The sequence below is a fragment of the Thalassophryne amazonica genome, chromosome 14 (assembly GCF_902500255.1).
Source record: "Thalassophryne amazonica chromosome 14, fThaAma1.1, whole genome shotgun sequence".
NCBI classification, from domain to species: Eukaryota; Metazoa; Chordata; class Actinopteri; order Batrachoidiformes; family Batrachoididae; genus Thalassophryne; species Thalassophryne amazonica.
The window spans coordinates 59,394,171-59,411,831 of record NC_047116.1 but is presented as its reverse complement, the minus strand read 5'-3'; the positions used below and the strand labels follow the sequence as shown (position 1 = coordinate 59,411,831).

Below are 17,661 nucleotides of genomic sequence, written 5' to 3'. Positions count from 1 at the left end.
TAGATTTTTAGATGGGATTGAGGATTTCCTCAATCCCATCGTCTCGTCTTCCGAAGAGGAAGCAGAGACTGGGGACTCGGAGGTGGACTCATCCATTACCCAGGCCGAAGTCACCGAGGTGGTTAGAAAGCTCCTCGGTGGCAAGGCTCCTGGGGTGGATGAAATCCGTCCTGAGTACCTTAAGTCTCTCGATGTTGTGGGACTGTCTTGGCTGACACGCCTCTGCAACATCGCGTGGCGATCGGGGACAGTGCCTCTGGATTGGCAGACCGGGGTGGTGGTCCCTCTGTTTAAGAAGGGGGACCGGAGGGTGTGTTCCAACTATAGGGGGATCACACTCCTCAGCCTCCCCGGTAAGGTCTATTCCAGAGTACTGGAGAGGAGAATTCGACCGATAGTCGAACCTCGGATTCAGGAGGAGCAGTGTGGTTTTCGTCCTGGTTGCAGCACACTGGACCAGCTCTACACGCTCCATCGGGTGCTCGAGGGTTCATGGGAGTTCGCCCAACCAGTCCACATGTGTTTTGTGGATCTGGAGAAGGCGTTCGACCGTGTCCCTCAGGGCACCCTGTGGGGGGTGCTCCGGGAGTACGGGGTCCATGGTCCTTTGCTAAGGGCTATCCGGTCCCTGTACGACCACAGCAGGAGCTTGGTTCACATTGCCGGTAGTAAGTCAAACCTGTTTCCAGTGCACGTTGGCCTCCGCCAGGGCTGCCCTTTGTCACCGGTTCTGTTCATTATTTTTATGGACAGAATTTGTAGGCACAGCCAGGGTGAAGAGGGGGTCTGGTTTGGGAACCACAGAATCTCGTCTCTGCTGTTTGCGGATGATGTAGTTCTGTTGGCTTCGTCAAATCAGGACCTTCAGCGTGCACTGGGGCGGTTTGCAGCTGAGTGTGAAGCGTTCCGGATGAAAATCAGCACCTCCAAATCCGAGGCCATGGTTCTCAACCGGAAAAAGGTGCTTTGCCCTCTTCAGGTCGGTGGAGTGTCCTTGCCTCAAGTGGAGGAGTTTAAGTATCCCGGGGTCTTGTTCACGAGTGAGGGACGGATGGAGCGTGAGATCGATAGACGGATCGGTGCAGCATCTGCAGTGATGCGGTCGCTGTATTGGACCGTCATGGTGAAGAGAGAGCTGAGTAGGGGGGCGGTGCTCTCGATTTACCGATCGATCTATGTTCCGATGCTCACCTATGGTCATGAGATTTGGCTCATGACCGAAAGAACGAGATCGTGAGTACAAGCTGCCGAGATGAGTTTCCTCCACAGGGTGGCTTGGCGCTCCCTTAGAGATAGGGTGAGGAGCTTGGTCACTCGGGAGGAGCTCGGAGTCGAGCCGCTGCTCCTCCACGTCGAAAGGAGTCAGTTGAGGTGGCTCGGGCATCTTTTCCGGATGCCCCCTGGACGCCTCGCTGGAGAGGTGCTCCGGGAACGTCCCATTGGGAGGAGGCCCCGGGGAAGACCCAGGACACGCTGGAGGGACTACATCTCTTGGCTGGCTTGGGAACGCCTTGGGGTTCCCCCGGAGGAGCTGGGGGAGGTGTGTGTGGATCGGGAGGTCTGGGCGGCTTTGCTTGAGCTGCTGCCCTGCGACCCGACTCCAGATAAAGCAGAAGAAAATGGATGGATGGATGGATGGAATTTTTAGATCGATAACATGATAAATAAAGCTGAATAGCTACAAATATTTAGAAAACTTAAAATCAGTTGATTCTCTGCAAAACAGAGAAGAGCTGCTTTAAGAAGAAACCGCTCTATCCTCTGCAGGCAAAGGAGAACTGGTCCCCCCCCCCAAAAAAAACTCATTTGTTTTAACCCCATACTGATACGCGGGCAATATCACCCAAGTCATCCAGAGGCATACATTTTTAATTTATGGTTCAACTTTTAACCAAACTAATATCAGACAAGTTATTTAAATTAATGCCATGTCTGAAGTTTTATAAAGTGAAAATATCAGATATATGTTTTAGTTTTAAAGTAATGCGCTAATTTTTAATGTTTTGGTGTGGATATATGCTGTGCCCAGCAGTGCATTATGGGTAGGATAGGGTAATCTCAGTACGTTCACGACATGAGAAATGCATTTGAAACACACTGATCAGGCTCTTCGGACAACAGCATTAAACTCTAGTGCCTAAAACTCTCGTGAATATATTCTCTGGGTTTATAGACATTGTTATTTTGTCTGCGTTTATTAAATTCCACACAATGTAGCAGACACGGATTATCTGGAATTTTGTTTTGGCAAGTTTTCAAGGTCTCTACTGCCATCTACTGGCCAGTAGTGTTCATTCGCCCGATTGACATATCCCATAATCCCTTGCGTGCCAGAGTTGCTGCAGTTGACAACAACATATAGAGAATCAACACGATGACAGTTGTAAATTAATATTATACTACAAAAATGTATTTTTTTATGCTTTTCGTCACGTTAAAAAGAGACTGCATGCATGATACCCTGAAAACTTGCTAAAACAATTATAACAAATAATCCGTGTCTGTTACCTTTAATTGCGTGGAATTTAATAAACGCAAACCAAATTTCAGACATATTATATATATTAGTCTCGAACAAAGAGAACAGACAGTGTTGTAAAGAACAATAATCAAGAGCAAGAGCAAACTTCACTTTCCCCCAGAACGACATGAACAGGAAGCGATTGTAGATCACAGCAGCTCCCATTGAAAATAACAGAGAGACAGCCTGTTATTCTGGCATGTTTACATAAAATAAACACAATAACAATGTCTATAAACCCAGAGAATATATTCACGAGAGTTTTAGGCACAATATAAAAATAGTTTTATGTTGCGTTGTTAATGGTGTTGTCTGTGTGCAGCGGTTAAAGTGCAGCATGATCAGAGCGTCTCAATGCAGTTCTCAGTGTTACTGAGATCTCGCAGTGCGGCGACCTCTCCGAGGTTTTGTGGGATTTGAAACGTCAATAGGGCGAATAGCCAACATGGGGTGTGAACAACAAACGTGTGCACAGTATAATAAAATGTGCACACAACATCATAAAACGTGCGCACAATATAATAAAACGTGCGCACAGTATAATAAAATGAGCGCACATTCTCTCCACATGCAAAACATTTTGCGATGATACTTCCAGGGCTCCGTAAAAATGCCTGTTTTTACAAATAAAAAATAGAATATTTTACAAAAGCACATCTGTAAACACCAACACATGACACACGTCATTTTAACGTGTTGGTTTACATAATGAATGACTGAACCAATCAGTGTTTAGCAGAGGCACATTTTACCCAGAGTCCTTTGCGATCTGTCTGTGTTTGTTACAAAACTTCAGAATTAGTGCATTATTCAACATTAAAAGATATATGTTATATTTTAACTTTGTACAAATGACAGAATTGACATTAGTGGAGTTATTCTATCGGTATTAATGTTATTTATAATTCAAACCATAAGTCAGCACTGCTTTATTTTCCAAGACCTCCGCCTGACCGGAACATTGTGATTGGGCTTTGTGGCTGCTCTCAGCTTGCTTCTGTGCTGGAAGCCATGTAGTAAACAAGAGCTTCCAGCAGGGGGCAAGATGTTCAAAGACAGAACTGTGGGCTCATTGTTTGGGTCTGTTGTCGCTTTTGATGCTACCAGAAGTGATCGTGGTGTTAAAACTCAAATTCAGTTTATTAGTAGTTGCAAATGTACCAGAGACAATACTGGAACTGCTTATCTATAACTTCCGATATATTTTTGGGTGGTTTATCGTTTTATCTTTATTAAAGATAACTTCTCAGTTATCTGATTATCTGTTCTCAAAGTTAATTTTTTGTTTATCTGTGCCCACCACTGTATATATTTATACACACACAGACACTCACCCCAAACTGAATACCCCAAGTGTCTACCCCATGCAAAATTCAATTTGTATTTGTATGTGACTACATTTCTGACTTCTCATACATTGTGTCATGATTGGTCGATGTATCTTTTTCTAGCCTTGCACACTTGTAATCAGGAGTGTATCTACATACGGTTTGTGGATGATATGAATTTCCATTATGCTATACATTGTTGCACATGCACACATGTATGAGAATGATTCACAAGGCTGCGCAGAGTTCACTGTTGATATTCTGTACATTTCCTTCACTGCCAGAAAAAGAATATTCATAGAAGGATTGGATTGTATTTGAAGAAAAAAAGAAAGCTGGTCAAAGAGCCACAGATGAAAGCAATCATGAGTATCGAGAGATTGATGTTATGTACCGCTGAGTTACACCATGTCTGTGTGCATGTGGGTCTCTGCATCGAAAGCTCTGCACAGTGAAGCATCTGTCTGAATAAATGTGCAGTTTCTATCAACTCTTCCGTCATCATGTCATGTCAGTATATTTGATGTTGGTGATTTTAGGCAGTGATTTCAGGGTGGTGTTAATGTGACTGAGCTGTGTTTCAAAATGAGTAACATGCTAAAGCTGCTCATCGCCTTCTTTCTGTACATATTTTAATATGTGTTTGCTCACATCATCATGACAGAATTTAGCACATTTTTGTCTCAAATATTAGAACTTTACTGTCAATTTGTTTTTGAATGGTTTCATGTCAAATTAGTGTTGTGTGCATGCAGATCATGGTTCAATCTCAGTGTTACTTTCTGAAACAGTCTTTGTTCTTATGTTCTCCTTTTTCGGTGTGTGAAGCATGGACAGGATCCAACAGCTGAGACGAGAGTACCAGCAGGCACGCCGAGAGGGAATGGTACCGCCATATGAAGAAATGGATCCGCGACGCAGAGGACCTGAAAATGACATGCACCGGGTACAGAGCTCACATACACACCTGCACACAAAAGAAGGAAAAGTCTATGAGGCACTACCAATGACACTGTTATGCTCAGGTTTGGGTCGAGACACATCTGTGCAGATTTATTGTGAGTGCTTGTCTTCATCATTTAATGAAACAGTTCTATGCTGATGATGGTGATGTCTTCCATATAAGATTGTGTGGCACACATCTCAAAGCAACTGAACAACAGTTACGCATCAGTTACACCTATGTAGTGTTCCCCAAACACACACACACACACACACACACACACACACACACACACACACACACACACACACACACACACACACACACACACACACACACACACACACACACACACACACACACACACACACACAGACAACTACAACCCCTGGCAAAAATTATGGAATCACCGGCCTCGGAGGATGTTCATTCAGTTGTTTAATTTTGTAGAAAAAAAGCAGATCACAGACATGACACAAAACTAAAGTCATTTCAAATGGCAACTTTCTGGCTTTAAGAAACACTATAAGAAATCAAGAAAAAAGATTGTGGCAGTCAGTAACTGTTACTTTTTTAGACCAAGCAGAGGAAAAAAATATGGAATCACTCAATTCTGAGGAAAAAATTATGGAATCACCCTGTAAATTTTCATCCCCAAAACTAACACCTGCATCAAATCACATCTGCTCGTTGATATTGACCCTATGCCATGACATTGACCCTATGTGTCTTTTTGCAAGGAATGTTTTCACAGTTTTTGCTCTATGGCAAGATGCATTATCATCTTGAAAAATGATTTCATCATCCCCAAACATCCTTTCAATTGTCCAAAATATCAACGTAAACTTGTGCATTTATTGATGATGTAATGACAGCCATCTCCCCAGTGCCTTTACCTGACATGCAGCCCCATATCATCAATGACTGTGGAAATTTAGATGTTCTCTTCAGGCAATCATCTTTATAAATCTCATTGGAATGGCACCAAACAAAAGTTCCAGCATCATCACCTTGCCCAATGCAGATTTGAGATTCATCACTGAATATCACTTTCATCCAGTCATCCACAGTCCACGATTGCTTTTCCTTAGCCCATTGTAACCTTGTTTATTCTGTTTAGGTGTTAATGATGGCTTTCGTTTAGCTTTTCTGTATGTAAATCCCATTTCCTTTAGACAGTTTCTTACAGTTCAGTCATAGACGTTGACTCCAGTTTCCTCCCATTCATTCCTCATTTGTTTTGTTGTGCATTTTTGGATTTTTGAGACATATTGATTTACGTTTTCTGTCTTGACGCTTTGATGTCTTCCTTGGTCTACCAGTATGTTTGCCTTTAACAACCTTCCCATGTTTTTTGTATTTGATCCTGAGTTTAGACACAGCTGACTGTGAACAACCAACATCTTTTGCAACATTGCATGATGATTTACTCTCTTTTAAGAGTTTGATAATCCTCTCCTTTGTTTCAACTGACATCTCTCGTGTTGGAGCCATGATTCATGTCAGTCCACTTGGTGCAACAGCTCTCCAAGGTGTGATCGCTCCTTTTTAGATGCATACTAATGAGCAGATCTGATTTGATGCAGGTGTTAGTTTTGGGGATGAAAATTTACAGGGTGATTCCATAATTTATTCCTCAGAATTGAGTGATTCCATATTTTTTTTCCTCTGCTTGGTCTAAAAAAGTAACCGTTACTGACTGCCACAATCTTTTTTTCTTGATTTCTTATAGTGTTTCTTAAAGCCAGAAAGTTGCCATTTGAAATGACTTTAGTTTTGTGTCATGTCTGTGATCTGCTTTTTTCCTACAAAATTAAACAACTGAATGAACATCCTCTGAGGCCGGTGATTCCATAATTTTTGCCAGGGGTTGTAGAGCACGCATATGTCTGCCACTGCCCCATAGCCCACTTTAATTGAAATTAGAGCTCAAACCAAATTCCATTATTTTGTCTATTTGATAAAACCTTGCATTGAGTAATTGCTTGAACAAAGTAATTTCACACAGGATCTGTGGCTCGAACATCAGCCACTGAACATAAGAAATAGATGAAACACAATCTCCATGGCTGAGTTCAAATTAAATAAAAAGAACACAGCAACACACAAAAAACGTTGTCCACAAATACATTTTTGCCCTGTAGATGTTGAGCATTTTCTTGATTTGAACCAAACTTCACCTATAGAGAAACAGGCATCTAGTATAAGTAACTTTGTAAAAATATACTCATATTCAGCTCGTTCACTTGTGGTAGATACTGGTGAGGACCAGGAAAGCTTCAGTTTTGGCCTATGTTAGCTTCTTCTTAGCATGCACAATGACCATAATATAAAATAAAGACAGGTGTTCCCTGTGAAGCCTTGATCCTAATCACAGGGCCCTGGGGGCCATTTAGACTACTGTAATTTGTGCACATGTCCATGCACAAGTTTAGAAAGACTCAATGAAAACCTTTTAAAACAACAACCTTGAAATGTTAACTAAAGCCGAAAAAAGCAATCCTAGATTGATCGGGATCCCCAACAAAATTGAATGGGTTCTTCCTGGGCCTATGCCCAACTATTTCTCTAAAACATAGTTGTGTTTTAATCTTGCTAACAAACACATAAACAGATGCAGGTTAAAACCTTTTTGGCCGTGGCAAATGAAGTGGCAGTGGTGGTAACATAAATTAAATGATCAAACAAGCTAATTTTAAGGTGCAACTTCAAGCACACCTGCTCCTAATTTTAGTTCTAATTCTCCCATGCATGATACAATAAGATTATTTCCTACACCAACCTCAGACATGTCTAGCGGCAGAGATAGAATATTATATAAGCAAAACAAACCTGCTTTTTGTATTGATCTGATGCATCATAATTAACCAAAGTGTAATCAGTTTATCCTCATTGCACACTCACTTTCATATGGAGACATACAAGATGATAGAATGTGCTGTTTTTGTGTTATCATGTTGACAGTCTGGTGGGGATGGGCTCATTTATCTATTTATTCACTCACTGCAGTTTATAGGTTACATTTTTCAGCTGTGGGCAAACAAGTTTATTTAACATTGGTCATTGAGAATTTAAATGCTGGCGGTCATGTGTCAAATGACAAGTTTCATAATCGCTGTCTGAAGCATGTTTCATTATTTATTGGGCTCACGACTCAGCTTGTTCCTGTTAGATATCCGTGTGATGAGTCAGTGCCTCCGCTGTGTGGGGGTGCTTTGAGTTTTTTGGATGTGTGTGAAGTTCCTTAATCCCCATCAGAGGAATCATTGTTTTTATTGCATTCGTCTTGTGATCAAGGCTGCTTTAACTGTCAGATGTTAGATGCTATTTGATGTGATTGGCTTTTGTGTGCACTGAGCTGAAAACTAATCCAATCCACTTTTCTTTGACGATCCGACACAGAGACGATAAGTGCAGATTTTATTTAAGTGTCATGCTGCAGGTATTGATTTTTCAAATCACGTAGTGATACCAACATCTGCACAGAACCTAGTCTGAGATCTAAATAGGTGAGTCATGCTGGAAGGTCTGTAACAAACCTGCTACAATATCATGAAAAGATTGAAGTCCTCATCAGATATGATCTCCCACGCAGGAAACGTATTTTGTCATATTGAAATGACTTAATACAAATGATAAAGTATTGTCATTGTGGGAATTTATTCTTTTGTTCTCTTTATTTTGATACATTCCAATTTAAATGTAATCTAATGAATTCTTAGTGTAAATACCAGTAGTTCATTATGTAACATTTATAAATTAGTTAATTTCTGGTTTCTTCCAGGTTTGTTGTGATTTTCACCTATCCTGTTTGGTCTGACTCTGTCACACTGTGGTCCATTTATTCAGATATGTTGGCTTATTTGCAGAAGTGTGAACGTGTGTTTGAATTCTGGTGTGGACCAAACAAGGGATCATGGTCTGTCTGATTAGCTGGAACGTGGTCGGGATCTTGTGAACAATTTACAGCTCATTTGTGGTAAGAAGGCAAACTGAACCAGTGAATCAAATAACCAAGCCCACATGTGAATTCTGTGTCTTGTTTTGTTGTCTCTGACAAGGTAATATTGTATTATATTAATATTGTTTTGTTTAAGTGTTTGTTTGTTTGTCAACAGGATGTCTCAAAAGTAAATGAAAGGATTTTAATGAAATTTGGTTCAGTTGTAAGCCTTGAGTTAGGAAAAGAACCCAGTAAATTTTGTTGCAGATCCAGATCAAGGGATGGATCTTGCCTTTGATCTTTGTTGTTGATGCTGATCTCTTTGATCCTATACTTGATCTTTGAAGATGTAATCCTGAGTCTATTGTCCTTATAATCAGGATTGTTGATTAGTTAAGTAGTTCAGAATTAAGGTCAGGATCTATCGCTTCATCCTCATTCTTTTGCTTCCGAGTCCAGGATCAAATCCAGACAGACAAAACAATCTTGAAGACAGATCCTTCTTTGCAAGGTTTAAAGATAAAGGACCCAATTTTCTACCCAATGCAAAATGGTACACAACGCAGTGCTACTTTCAAAGCTAGTTTCCATCAAACACAGTTGTTTTCACGCCCATTTTCTTTAAGTACGAACATTAACTCACACTTGTGATGCTGTGAGTGTGTTGGTTCAAAAGGAGGTGTGGTCAGGGGCAGAGCTGGCGCTTTCATATCATCCATCATCAGAAATCGTTTGATCCTCAGACTAACCAAAAAACCTGGTCTTAAAGTCTGGCACTATTTCTTCAATTGAAAGGATGCAAAGATTGAAAGCCTCGCATGGGCACAGTTCTAATTATTTTGAGTGCAGTTAATCTTCAACCAGGGTCAGTTTTCTTTCTCATACTTCAAGCTTTTAAAATGATCCTCCTAACAAAAGGCTTTAGAAAAAAAAAATGATTGTGAGCAAAATCAAAGTTTGTCATGATGTTCATGAAATTTGTTATTGGTGCATGTACATATTGCAGAAAATAAAAGTTTAACCAATGCACCACGATCTTCTTCTTAAGCACAACCGCAATTCCAATGAAGTTCGAATGTTGTGTAAAATCTAAATAAAAACAGAATACAATGATTTGCAAATCCTCTTCAACCTATATTCAATTGAATACACCACAAAGACAATATATTTAATGTTCAAACTGATAAACTTTATTGTTTTTGTGCAAATATTTGCTCATCTTGAAATGGATGCCTGCAACACATTTCAAAAAAGCTGGGACAGTGGTATGTTTACCACTGTGTTACATCATCTTTCCTTCTAACAACACTCAATAAGCATTTGGGAACTGAGGACACTAATTGAAGCTTTGTAGGTGGAATTCTTTCCCATTCTTGCTTGATGTACGACTTCAGTTGTTCAGCAGGCCGGGGTCTCCATTGTTATATTTTTACGTTTCATAATGCGCCACACATTTTAAATAGGCGACAGGTTTGGACTGCAGGCAGACCAGTCTAGTACCCGCAGTCTTTTACTACGAAGCCACGCTGTTGTAACACGTGCAGAATGTGGCTTGGCATTGTCTTGCTGAAATAAGCAGGGACGCCCCTGAAAAAGACGTTGCTTGGATGGCAGCATGTGTTTTTCCAAAACCTGGATGTACCTTTCAGCATTGATGGTGCGATCACAAATGTGTAAGTTGCCCATGCCATGGGCACTAACACACACACATACCATCACAGATGCTGGCTTTTGAACTTTGCGCTGGTAACAATCTGGATGGTCTTTTTCCTCTTTTGTCCAGAGGACACGACATTCATGATTTCCAAAATCAATTTGAAATTTGGACTCATCAGACCACAGCACACCTTTCCACTTTGCGTCTGTCCATTTCAAATGAGCTCGGGCCCAGAGAAGGCGGCGGTGTTTCTGGATGTTGTTGATGTATGGCTTTCGCTTTGCATGGTAGAGTTTTTAACTTGCACTTGTAGATGTAGTGATGAACTGTGTTAACTGACAATGGTTTTCTGAAGTGTTCCTGAGCCCACGTGGTAAGATCCTTTACACAATGATGTCGGTTTTTAATGGAGTGCTGCGTGAGGGATCAAAAATCACGGGCATTCAATGTTGGTTTACATTTAGAAAGTTCTCCAGATTCTCTGAATCTTCTGATTATATTATGGACTGTAGATGATGGAATCCCTAAATTCCTTGCAATTGAATGTTGAGAAACATTGTTCTTAAACTGTTGGACTATTTTTTTCATGCAGTAGTTCACAAAATGGTGATCCTCGCCTCATCTTTGCTTGTGAACGGCTGAGCCTTTTGGGAATGCTCCGTTTATAGCCAATCGTGACACTCACCTGTTTCCAATTAACCTGTTCACCTGTGGAATGTTACAAACAGGTGTTCTTTGAGCACTCATCAACTTTTCCAGTCTTTCGTTGCCCCGTCCCAACTTTTTTGCGTGTTGCGTACATCCATTTCAAAATGGGCAAATATTTGCCCAAAAACAATAAAGTTTATCAGTTTGAACATTAAATATCTTGTCTTTGTGGTGTACTCAATTGAATATAGGTTGAAGAGGATTCGAAAATCATTGTATTGAGCTTTTATTTACATTTCACACAATGTCCCAACTTCATTGGAATTGGGGTTGTAGAACTATGAATCATAAAGCACTCATACACATTATGAAGGAGATGTGGGAAAGCTGTTTGGAGTCTAATCTCTTTAAAATACATTACCCTAGCAGAGCACCTAGGGTTTTGCTTGTGGAGGGTAGCGACTGGAGTTGTTCTAATGAGTTTTCCACTGAATGGAATCATCTACTGAACAGTGGCATCTAGCTCCAGTCTTGAGATGGCTCATGTTGGTGGACATCTGGAAGATCCTTTCTCTCAGTAAGGATGACCATCTTAGCATTACAGCAGCTGCTCTGACTGAGGTTTAGAGATGTGGAAGTGAACAGATATCAGTGGTGGGTATCCCTGCTTTTGGTTTGGTCACCCCAAGTGTCAGTGTACCAAGAGAGTGGTTGTTGCAGTGGACTGGCTTATTCTGATGGTGTGGAATGTCACCCTGTCAATAACTGTTATGCAGCTCAGATTTATGCATTCTCTGATTATTTTATCTGTTGTCTTACTCACCAAGTTGAGTGACATCTTCGTAAAGGTGAATTTCCACTCACAACTTCACTTGGTGATGGACAACTGCCCCAGAAGTGACACTCCACTGGTCACTGGTGATTTCAGTGCAACCACTGGCACTGCCAAGGTTGACAGCTGTATTGGTCTTCCCATATCTGGTAACCATGGCAAAAAGGGCTCAGTGCTCGTTAAGTTTAGAAAAAGTCATGGGCTATTAGTTGAAGGATCCTGTTTTCACAATCCAGATCAGCACTGGTGGACATGATATTCTAATGCTGCAGAATTTTACAGGGTTTTGAAGTTCCCAGTTTGTGAACTCTGACCACAGTTATGTTGTAACCTTCCAGTTTATGTCTTACAGACTGCCATTTGCTCAGTCAGGTCAGTTCTGGGAGCCGGTGCCACATATCACCACATCCCCCACACAACAGAACTGCAACACAGACACACAACCGGTCCTTCCCCACATCTCAAATGTTGTTATCGGTGTGGCCAGCAAGGTTTAACGTGGACAGACCCTTGATCTTATACAGTTGATTGAGTCATCAAAATGGTGTTACCTATGTTACCTGGATCATGCCCAGAGATACAAGGCACATGGCCAAATATCATAGCTTGTATTCCCACGATGTAAGTGATAGTCCTCCTCTAAGTCCCCCTTAGTAATCATAATGAGCTGCATCATACATAACACATATACGTTGGTCAGTGAGCAACCATCACAAATAACAGCATATGTAACAGTTGTTAATGCAGTTGTCATCACAGTCACTTTCACAACACATCTTTTTTCCTGTTGATTCTGCACACAATGTGCACACTGATTTGTGTACTTGCTCACACACACAAAAAACCTTTCACGTCTGAGTGCACCCTCTCAATAGCATTGCCATAAGCACTTGGCGCACTTAGCAAAGTTGTGTCTTAGAGCTGATGGCAGGTGCCACTCCAATTGGTTTATTTTTAGTTGTGTCTTCAGCAGTCCCAAAACATGTATGAGGTGACTCTGTGAGATAGGAGTTTGACTGTCAATATATGGACTGGGGTTTGATTCCAGGTCTACATCATGCTGGCCCTCTGTATACTTGGACCTGCCACTTCATTTGCACAATCCTGGTCCACCCAGCTTTGAATGAGTACCTGCACACACAAGGTGTTTAAGTATGTCAGTGTTGGAAGCTTTCTGTGATTGCAACACGCACTGGTTTTATGGTCACAAGGACTGCATAGAATTTCTTCTATAACATACCTATGGCTTACTAATGGAATTTATCCAACTGCTTTGTGCCTATCACTTTATTTTGCACTTAAATTTCATGCTTCATTGACATCAGTCTTGAGAAATTGTGCTGCATGTGCCCCTGGAAGGTCCTTTGTTGAGGCAGTTGGCTGCCAGCTTCCTTATTGTGTTTTCAGTGGAGTGATGCTGGAGTGGCTTCTCCAGGGCACAATCCTCAACCCAGTCTCACAAGTTTTTGTTCATGCTCCCATCATGAAATGATTCAAATTTTTGTGACAGGGTGTTTTTTTTTTTTTTTACTTACTGTTACTAGCTCTCCCCCTAACCGTAACCTTAAATATAACCAAACCCTACTCCTTCCCCTAACCCTAACCATAACTCCCCCCAGACCCCCTGCATCACTTTTAATTTTGTGCAGCCATCACAGAATGTATTAGAATAAAGTTGTGCTCCCACTATGAAAATTTTGTACTTTTCATGACAATATGATGAACCAATAGATTAATGTATATTTTGTGATGCTGAATCATGACATACCGTGAGATATTGTAGACAATCCTGGGCACAAGGTATGAAGATGCTGGATTGCCCAGTCATTGCAATCCCCCTCTTTGAGTTGCTGATGGGATCCTAAGAAATGCAGAGCATGACATTTGACACCAGCTTTCTGCATTTTCTGCTGGAGAGTGGCAAATATACCTTCCAACTGCTTTTGAGGTTCCACTCTGGATTTTCTGTTGGGGGTTACTCACCTAGTCTTTGTATCTCCCAACACAACCACAAGGCAGTGGTGCTATTTAGCCATAGCTGGGAGTCTGTTCATGGGCATCAGCGCATGTTCACATACCAGTGGGTCTGTCATGCCACATGACTGGGGGCAGACCTCCAGCCAGTTTTTTGAAGATCAGCTTGAAACTATGAGATGCTTGATTGAGGCATGTTGTCATGGGGAAGTACTACAATGGGTTTGTCTACAGAGAGACTGGCAGGGGAAACTTGTGCACTCTGCTCGCTCTTTGCAAACTGGCTAAACAGCACTGGAGGCTAAAGGTGAAATATGGCATTGGTGTCCACAGCACATGACATTTGACACATCAATTGACACCATAGAAATGAATTGACAAGTCCCCAAATCATTTGCACTGCCTGTTGTAGACCATGGACCTTTATAAATGGTTCCAGTGCATTTATCCAGGCTTTTACCTGGTCCTCTTTAAAGCTTTTACTTCACGTCAAACTGTTATTTGGTTTTTGACTAGCTGGGGCACTGCAATCAATACCCACATATTCACCACTCCCTGTCTGCAAATGAAAAAACTTTGTTGTTGTTTGCAAAGTAGAGGCAAAATTAACATGTTTCAGAGGTGGAAATTACTTTTGAAGTGTGTAAAGCAAAAAAGAAAGGGGAGGTGGGAGATAAAACAGCATCAATCAAGCTACCCTCATTAAGAATGACAAATTATTAATTAAAGCAGAAAAGCAGAGGCCATTACTTACCTGATGAGTTTGGAGGCAAGCTTGTGTCAAACTAACTCAATTTAATGTTCATTGGTTTGTTTGTTTCTCCGTAAGATGGTATTTTTAGTCAAATCTGCTATGATTAAGAAAAGTAGATTCAAATATTGTGTATAGAATATGAAAGAACAAATAATTAGATGAAGTAAGGCAAAAATGGATAGAGAGAGTTCTTAATGCACCACTTCCACAGTGTTTGAGTGTGTTCCCCGCTCCATTACCATCTCATTGATTCATAGTTATGGCTGAGCTTGTCTGTGCAAGCAAAATTATCCTTAAAAACAATTATCAAACAACAAAAGCCACAAGTTTGTTTCTAAGTGAGTACTTTGTGTTTGTAGGCATGTGTGTGTAATTTGGAAGACAATAACCGATGTTGTCCCTGAGGGGAGGAGGACTAAATCAACACATGAACACAATAGTACACAGACGGTGATTGTGAGAGCTCGACAAGGCTTTTATTACAGCATCGAATGATATAAATAAACGTGCCATCTATCTTTTTCCCCCTTTGCTCGATACTAACCATGGCTATTAATATGCAGTTGTTCTTTTAAATTGTTTGTGGTAAAATAGTACCAAGAGATGAGATTTAGATCATAATGAGCTGTTGCTGTAACATATAGAGTATGTTCTGCTTTACTTTGTTTTGTCACAAAACACTTATTTATCTTGTGATGGATTTATTGTGTCCTGATGTTTTTTGCCACTTTTCGTCACTTTTTATGTCACACAAGTGCCTGCTTAAAGCTTTTTAATTCAAACAGCCTAAGTAGCTTTTAGCGACAAACAGTACAACAATAATATTTCAAATTTACACAAGCATATCTTGAAAATTATGCATTGCTGGGATTCCCCAAAAGCACTGGAACACCACCATGCTTTCTGAGGTTCTGCAATACTTTCAGATGCCGCTGGCATGCTTGGTGAAGTGACAGCAGTTTCTCCATATGTCTGCCGGCTTCTGTTGCTGCAGGCATGAAGTTAAATGTATCATTACTTCTGACAAGTCATTTTCCTGAATGTGTGCTTTGCAATGAAAGCATTTTTATGTCAGCAAAGTGAGAGCTGCACAGTAAAGCCCTGTTCTCACTTTTGCAGTTATGTGTCCTCCAAGGTCACGGTCTATAACCGTGACAAACCAGTATGTGAAGATTATGGTTGCCTATGAATGTGATTTAGTGCGAGATTGGATGATGTAATGTGCAAGACCTCTTCCACTTGATTTGTGCCAAAACAACCGTAGCACGCCCATAGTATAGATTTAGTACAGCCTTGGTGCTTCCAAAAAACCTCTCCATGATGTCACAGTTTACATATTACAGCCTCTGTGCAAATCAAAGGGATTACCAAAGTATGTCAGAGTTCACGACAGAAAAAAGACATTTTAGACCATATTGAAAATCCCACCATGGTTAAAGCCAGAGTGGACATGATATTCAAAATGTTCCACTTGCAGAGGCATGGTGTGCAGTAGCGCAGTGTCGTTTAGATTTACATACAGTAGCAGAGTATTGTGTAACCGTGCGTAGAGCACTGCGTCCATGCTCTACTCTGAAAGTCCGCGAAAAAAAATTAACGTGTTTAATTAAACATTTTTCGCATCCATATTGCGGACCCCTTTGCGTCCCTCAGCGTGTTGCCACGTAGGGCAGCATAAACTTTGCGTAGTCGGTACATTGCATTATGCAAGTCTACATTGGCCGAGTGCAAAAGGGGCTTTACAGAGAAAACAATGAATGAATGAATTTATTTATGCTGCTTTACTTTTGACAGCACGTGCTGTCACAGTGCATGGCCACACTCACAGCCTTCACGATAGCCGTGCACCAATAACACAACTGGCCATACCTTGTTTTAAGACTAACACACACACATGGTTGCATATACAGGCATAAGTGCAGTGTCTCTTTGAAGAACTTTGTCATTGTTTATGAAAATGAAAAGTGTGTTGGTTACAAATTAGCAGTGATACTTGGACTCCACTGTTCTATACGTTGTGCCTTCCTAGTACATTTTTGTCTCCACTGGGCAAATACACATTCAGTGCACTTTTCTTTATTATTTGCGTGTGTGTGTGTGTGCGTGTGCGTGTGTGTGCGTGTGTGTGTGTGTGTGTGCGTGTGTGTGTGTGTGTGTGCGTTTAAAAACAGTCATTCCGCATGCTGGAGTGATACTATCCAGAACTTTACACTGTTAGAATGAAACTAATGTCTTGAAATGTACATTTTTGACATGAAGATGGAAGTGTCCCTTCCATGAAAAAAGTTCTGTTTGACAAAGTTAGGTGAAACACCACTCATGTGTTTACAGTAATTTTGCCTTCATTAGATTTCAAGCAGCAGTGCAATTTTGAAAACATAATATACTGATGATTTGTCTCATTCTGGTGTTGTTTTGTCTGCCAATACTGAATACGAGATATTCGGCCCAGAGCCTCATCGTTCTTCAAGGCATTTTTCTCTTTGACATTTGTCCATTTTTGAGGTTTCTCTGTTTAACTGTACATGTGAAAAAAGTAACAAATAGATTTGCTGACACAACATATGCTCAAAGACATTTGAAAGAGACATTTTTACCCCGTCCAGGAACAGCGACAAGCGGGAAGAAATCTGTTTATCTAATTCTGTCTGCTCATCTGTGAAATTTGTAATACAAATTTTGGTTTGCTCATCAAAGATCCTCTTCGTAGTTTAGGCACAACAATACAGTGATTCATACTGTACCTTTGTCAGTCATACCCTCTTCTTTGTTTCCTGTCCCATTGCCCCTTTGTAATGTATGATCCATGTACATGTGTGAAGATTGTAGTACTTTGTCAGAATTTTTTCCACGTCCAGTCCAAGTACTGTGGTGTACAACTGTTAGAATGTGTCTAGCTTGATGTTGCCTGCAATTGTCTCATTTTTCCAGTTGATGTAATGTTCTTTCCATCAACTGTAACAAAACTTTGCAGTTGAACTGTAAAGAATCCATCAAATGTCAAAAGGTTTTTATTAACTTTTGCTTGGTCTATCCTCCACTCTCACATGCGCACACACAC

At 40.8% G+C, this 17,661-nt stretch overlaps 1 protein-coding gene across 2 annotated transcripts in view; it reads left to right on the top strand.

Moving 5' to 3' along the window:
- LOC117524798 (partitioning defective 3 homolog B-like) overlaps nucleotides 1-17,661 on the top strand; it is an 830,560-nt gene that overhangs the window by 616,323 nt on the left and 196,576 nt on the right. For both annotated transcript variants that reach the window (XM_034186621.1, XM_034186620.1), the window contains exon 22: nucleotides 4,678-4,795. In XM_034186621.1, coding sequence (XP_034042512.1) covers nucleotides 4,678-4,795 — 118 coding nt within the window. The remainder of the gene's footprint in view (nucleotides 1-4,677; nucleotides 4,796-17,661) is intronic.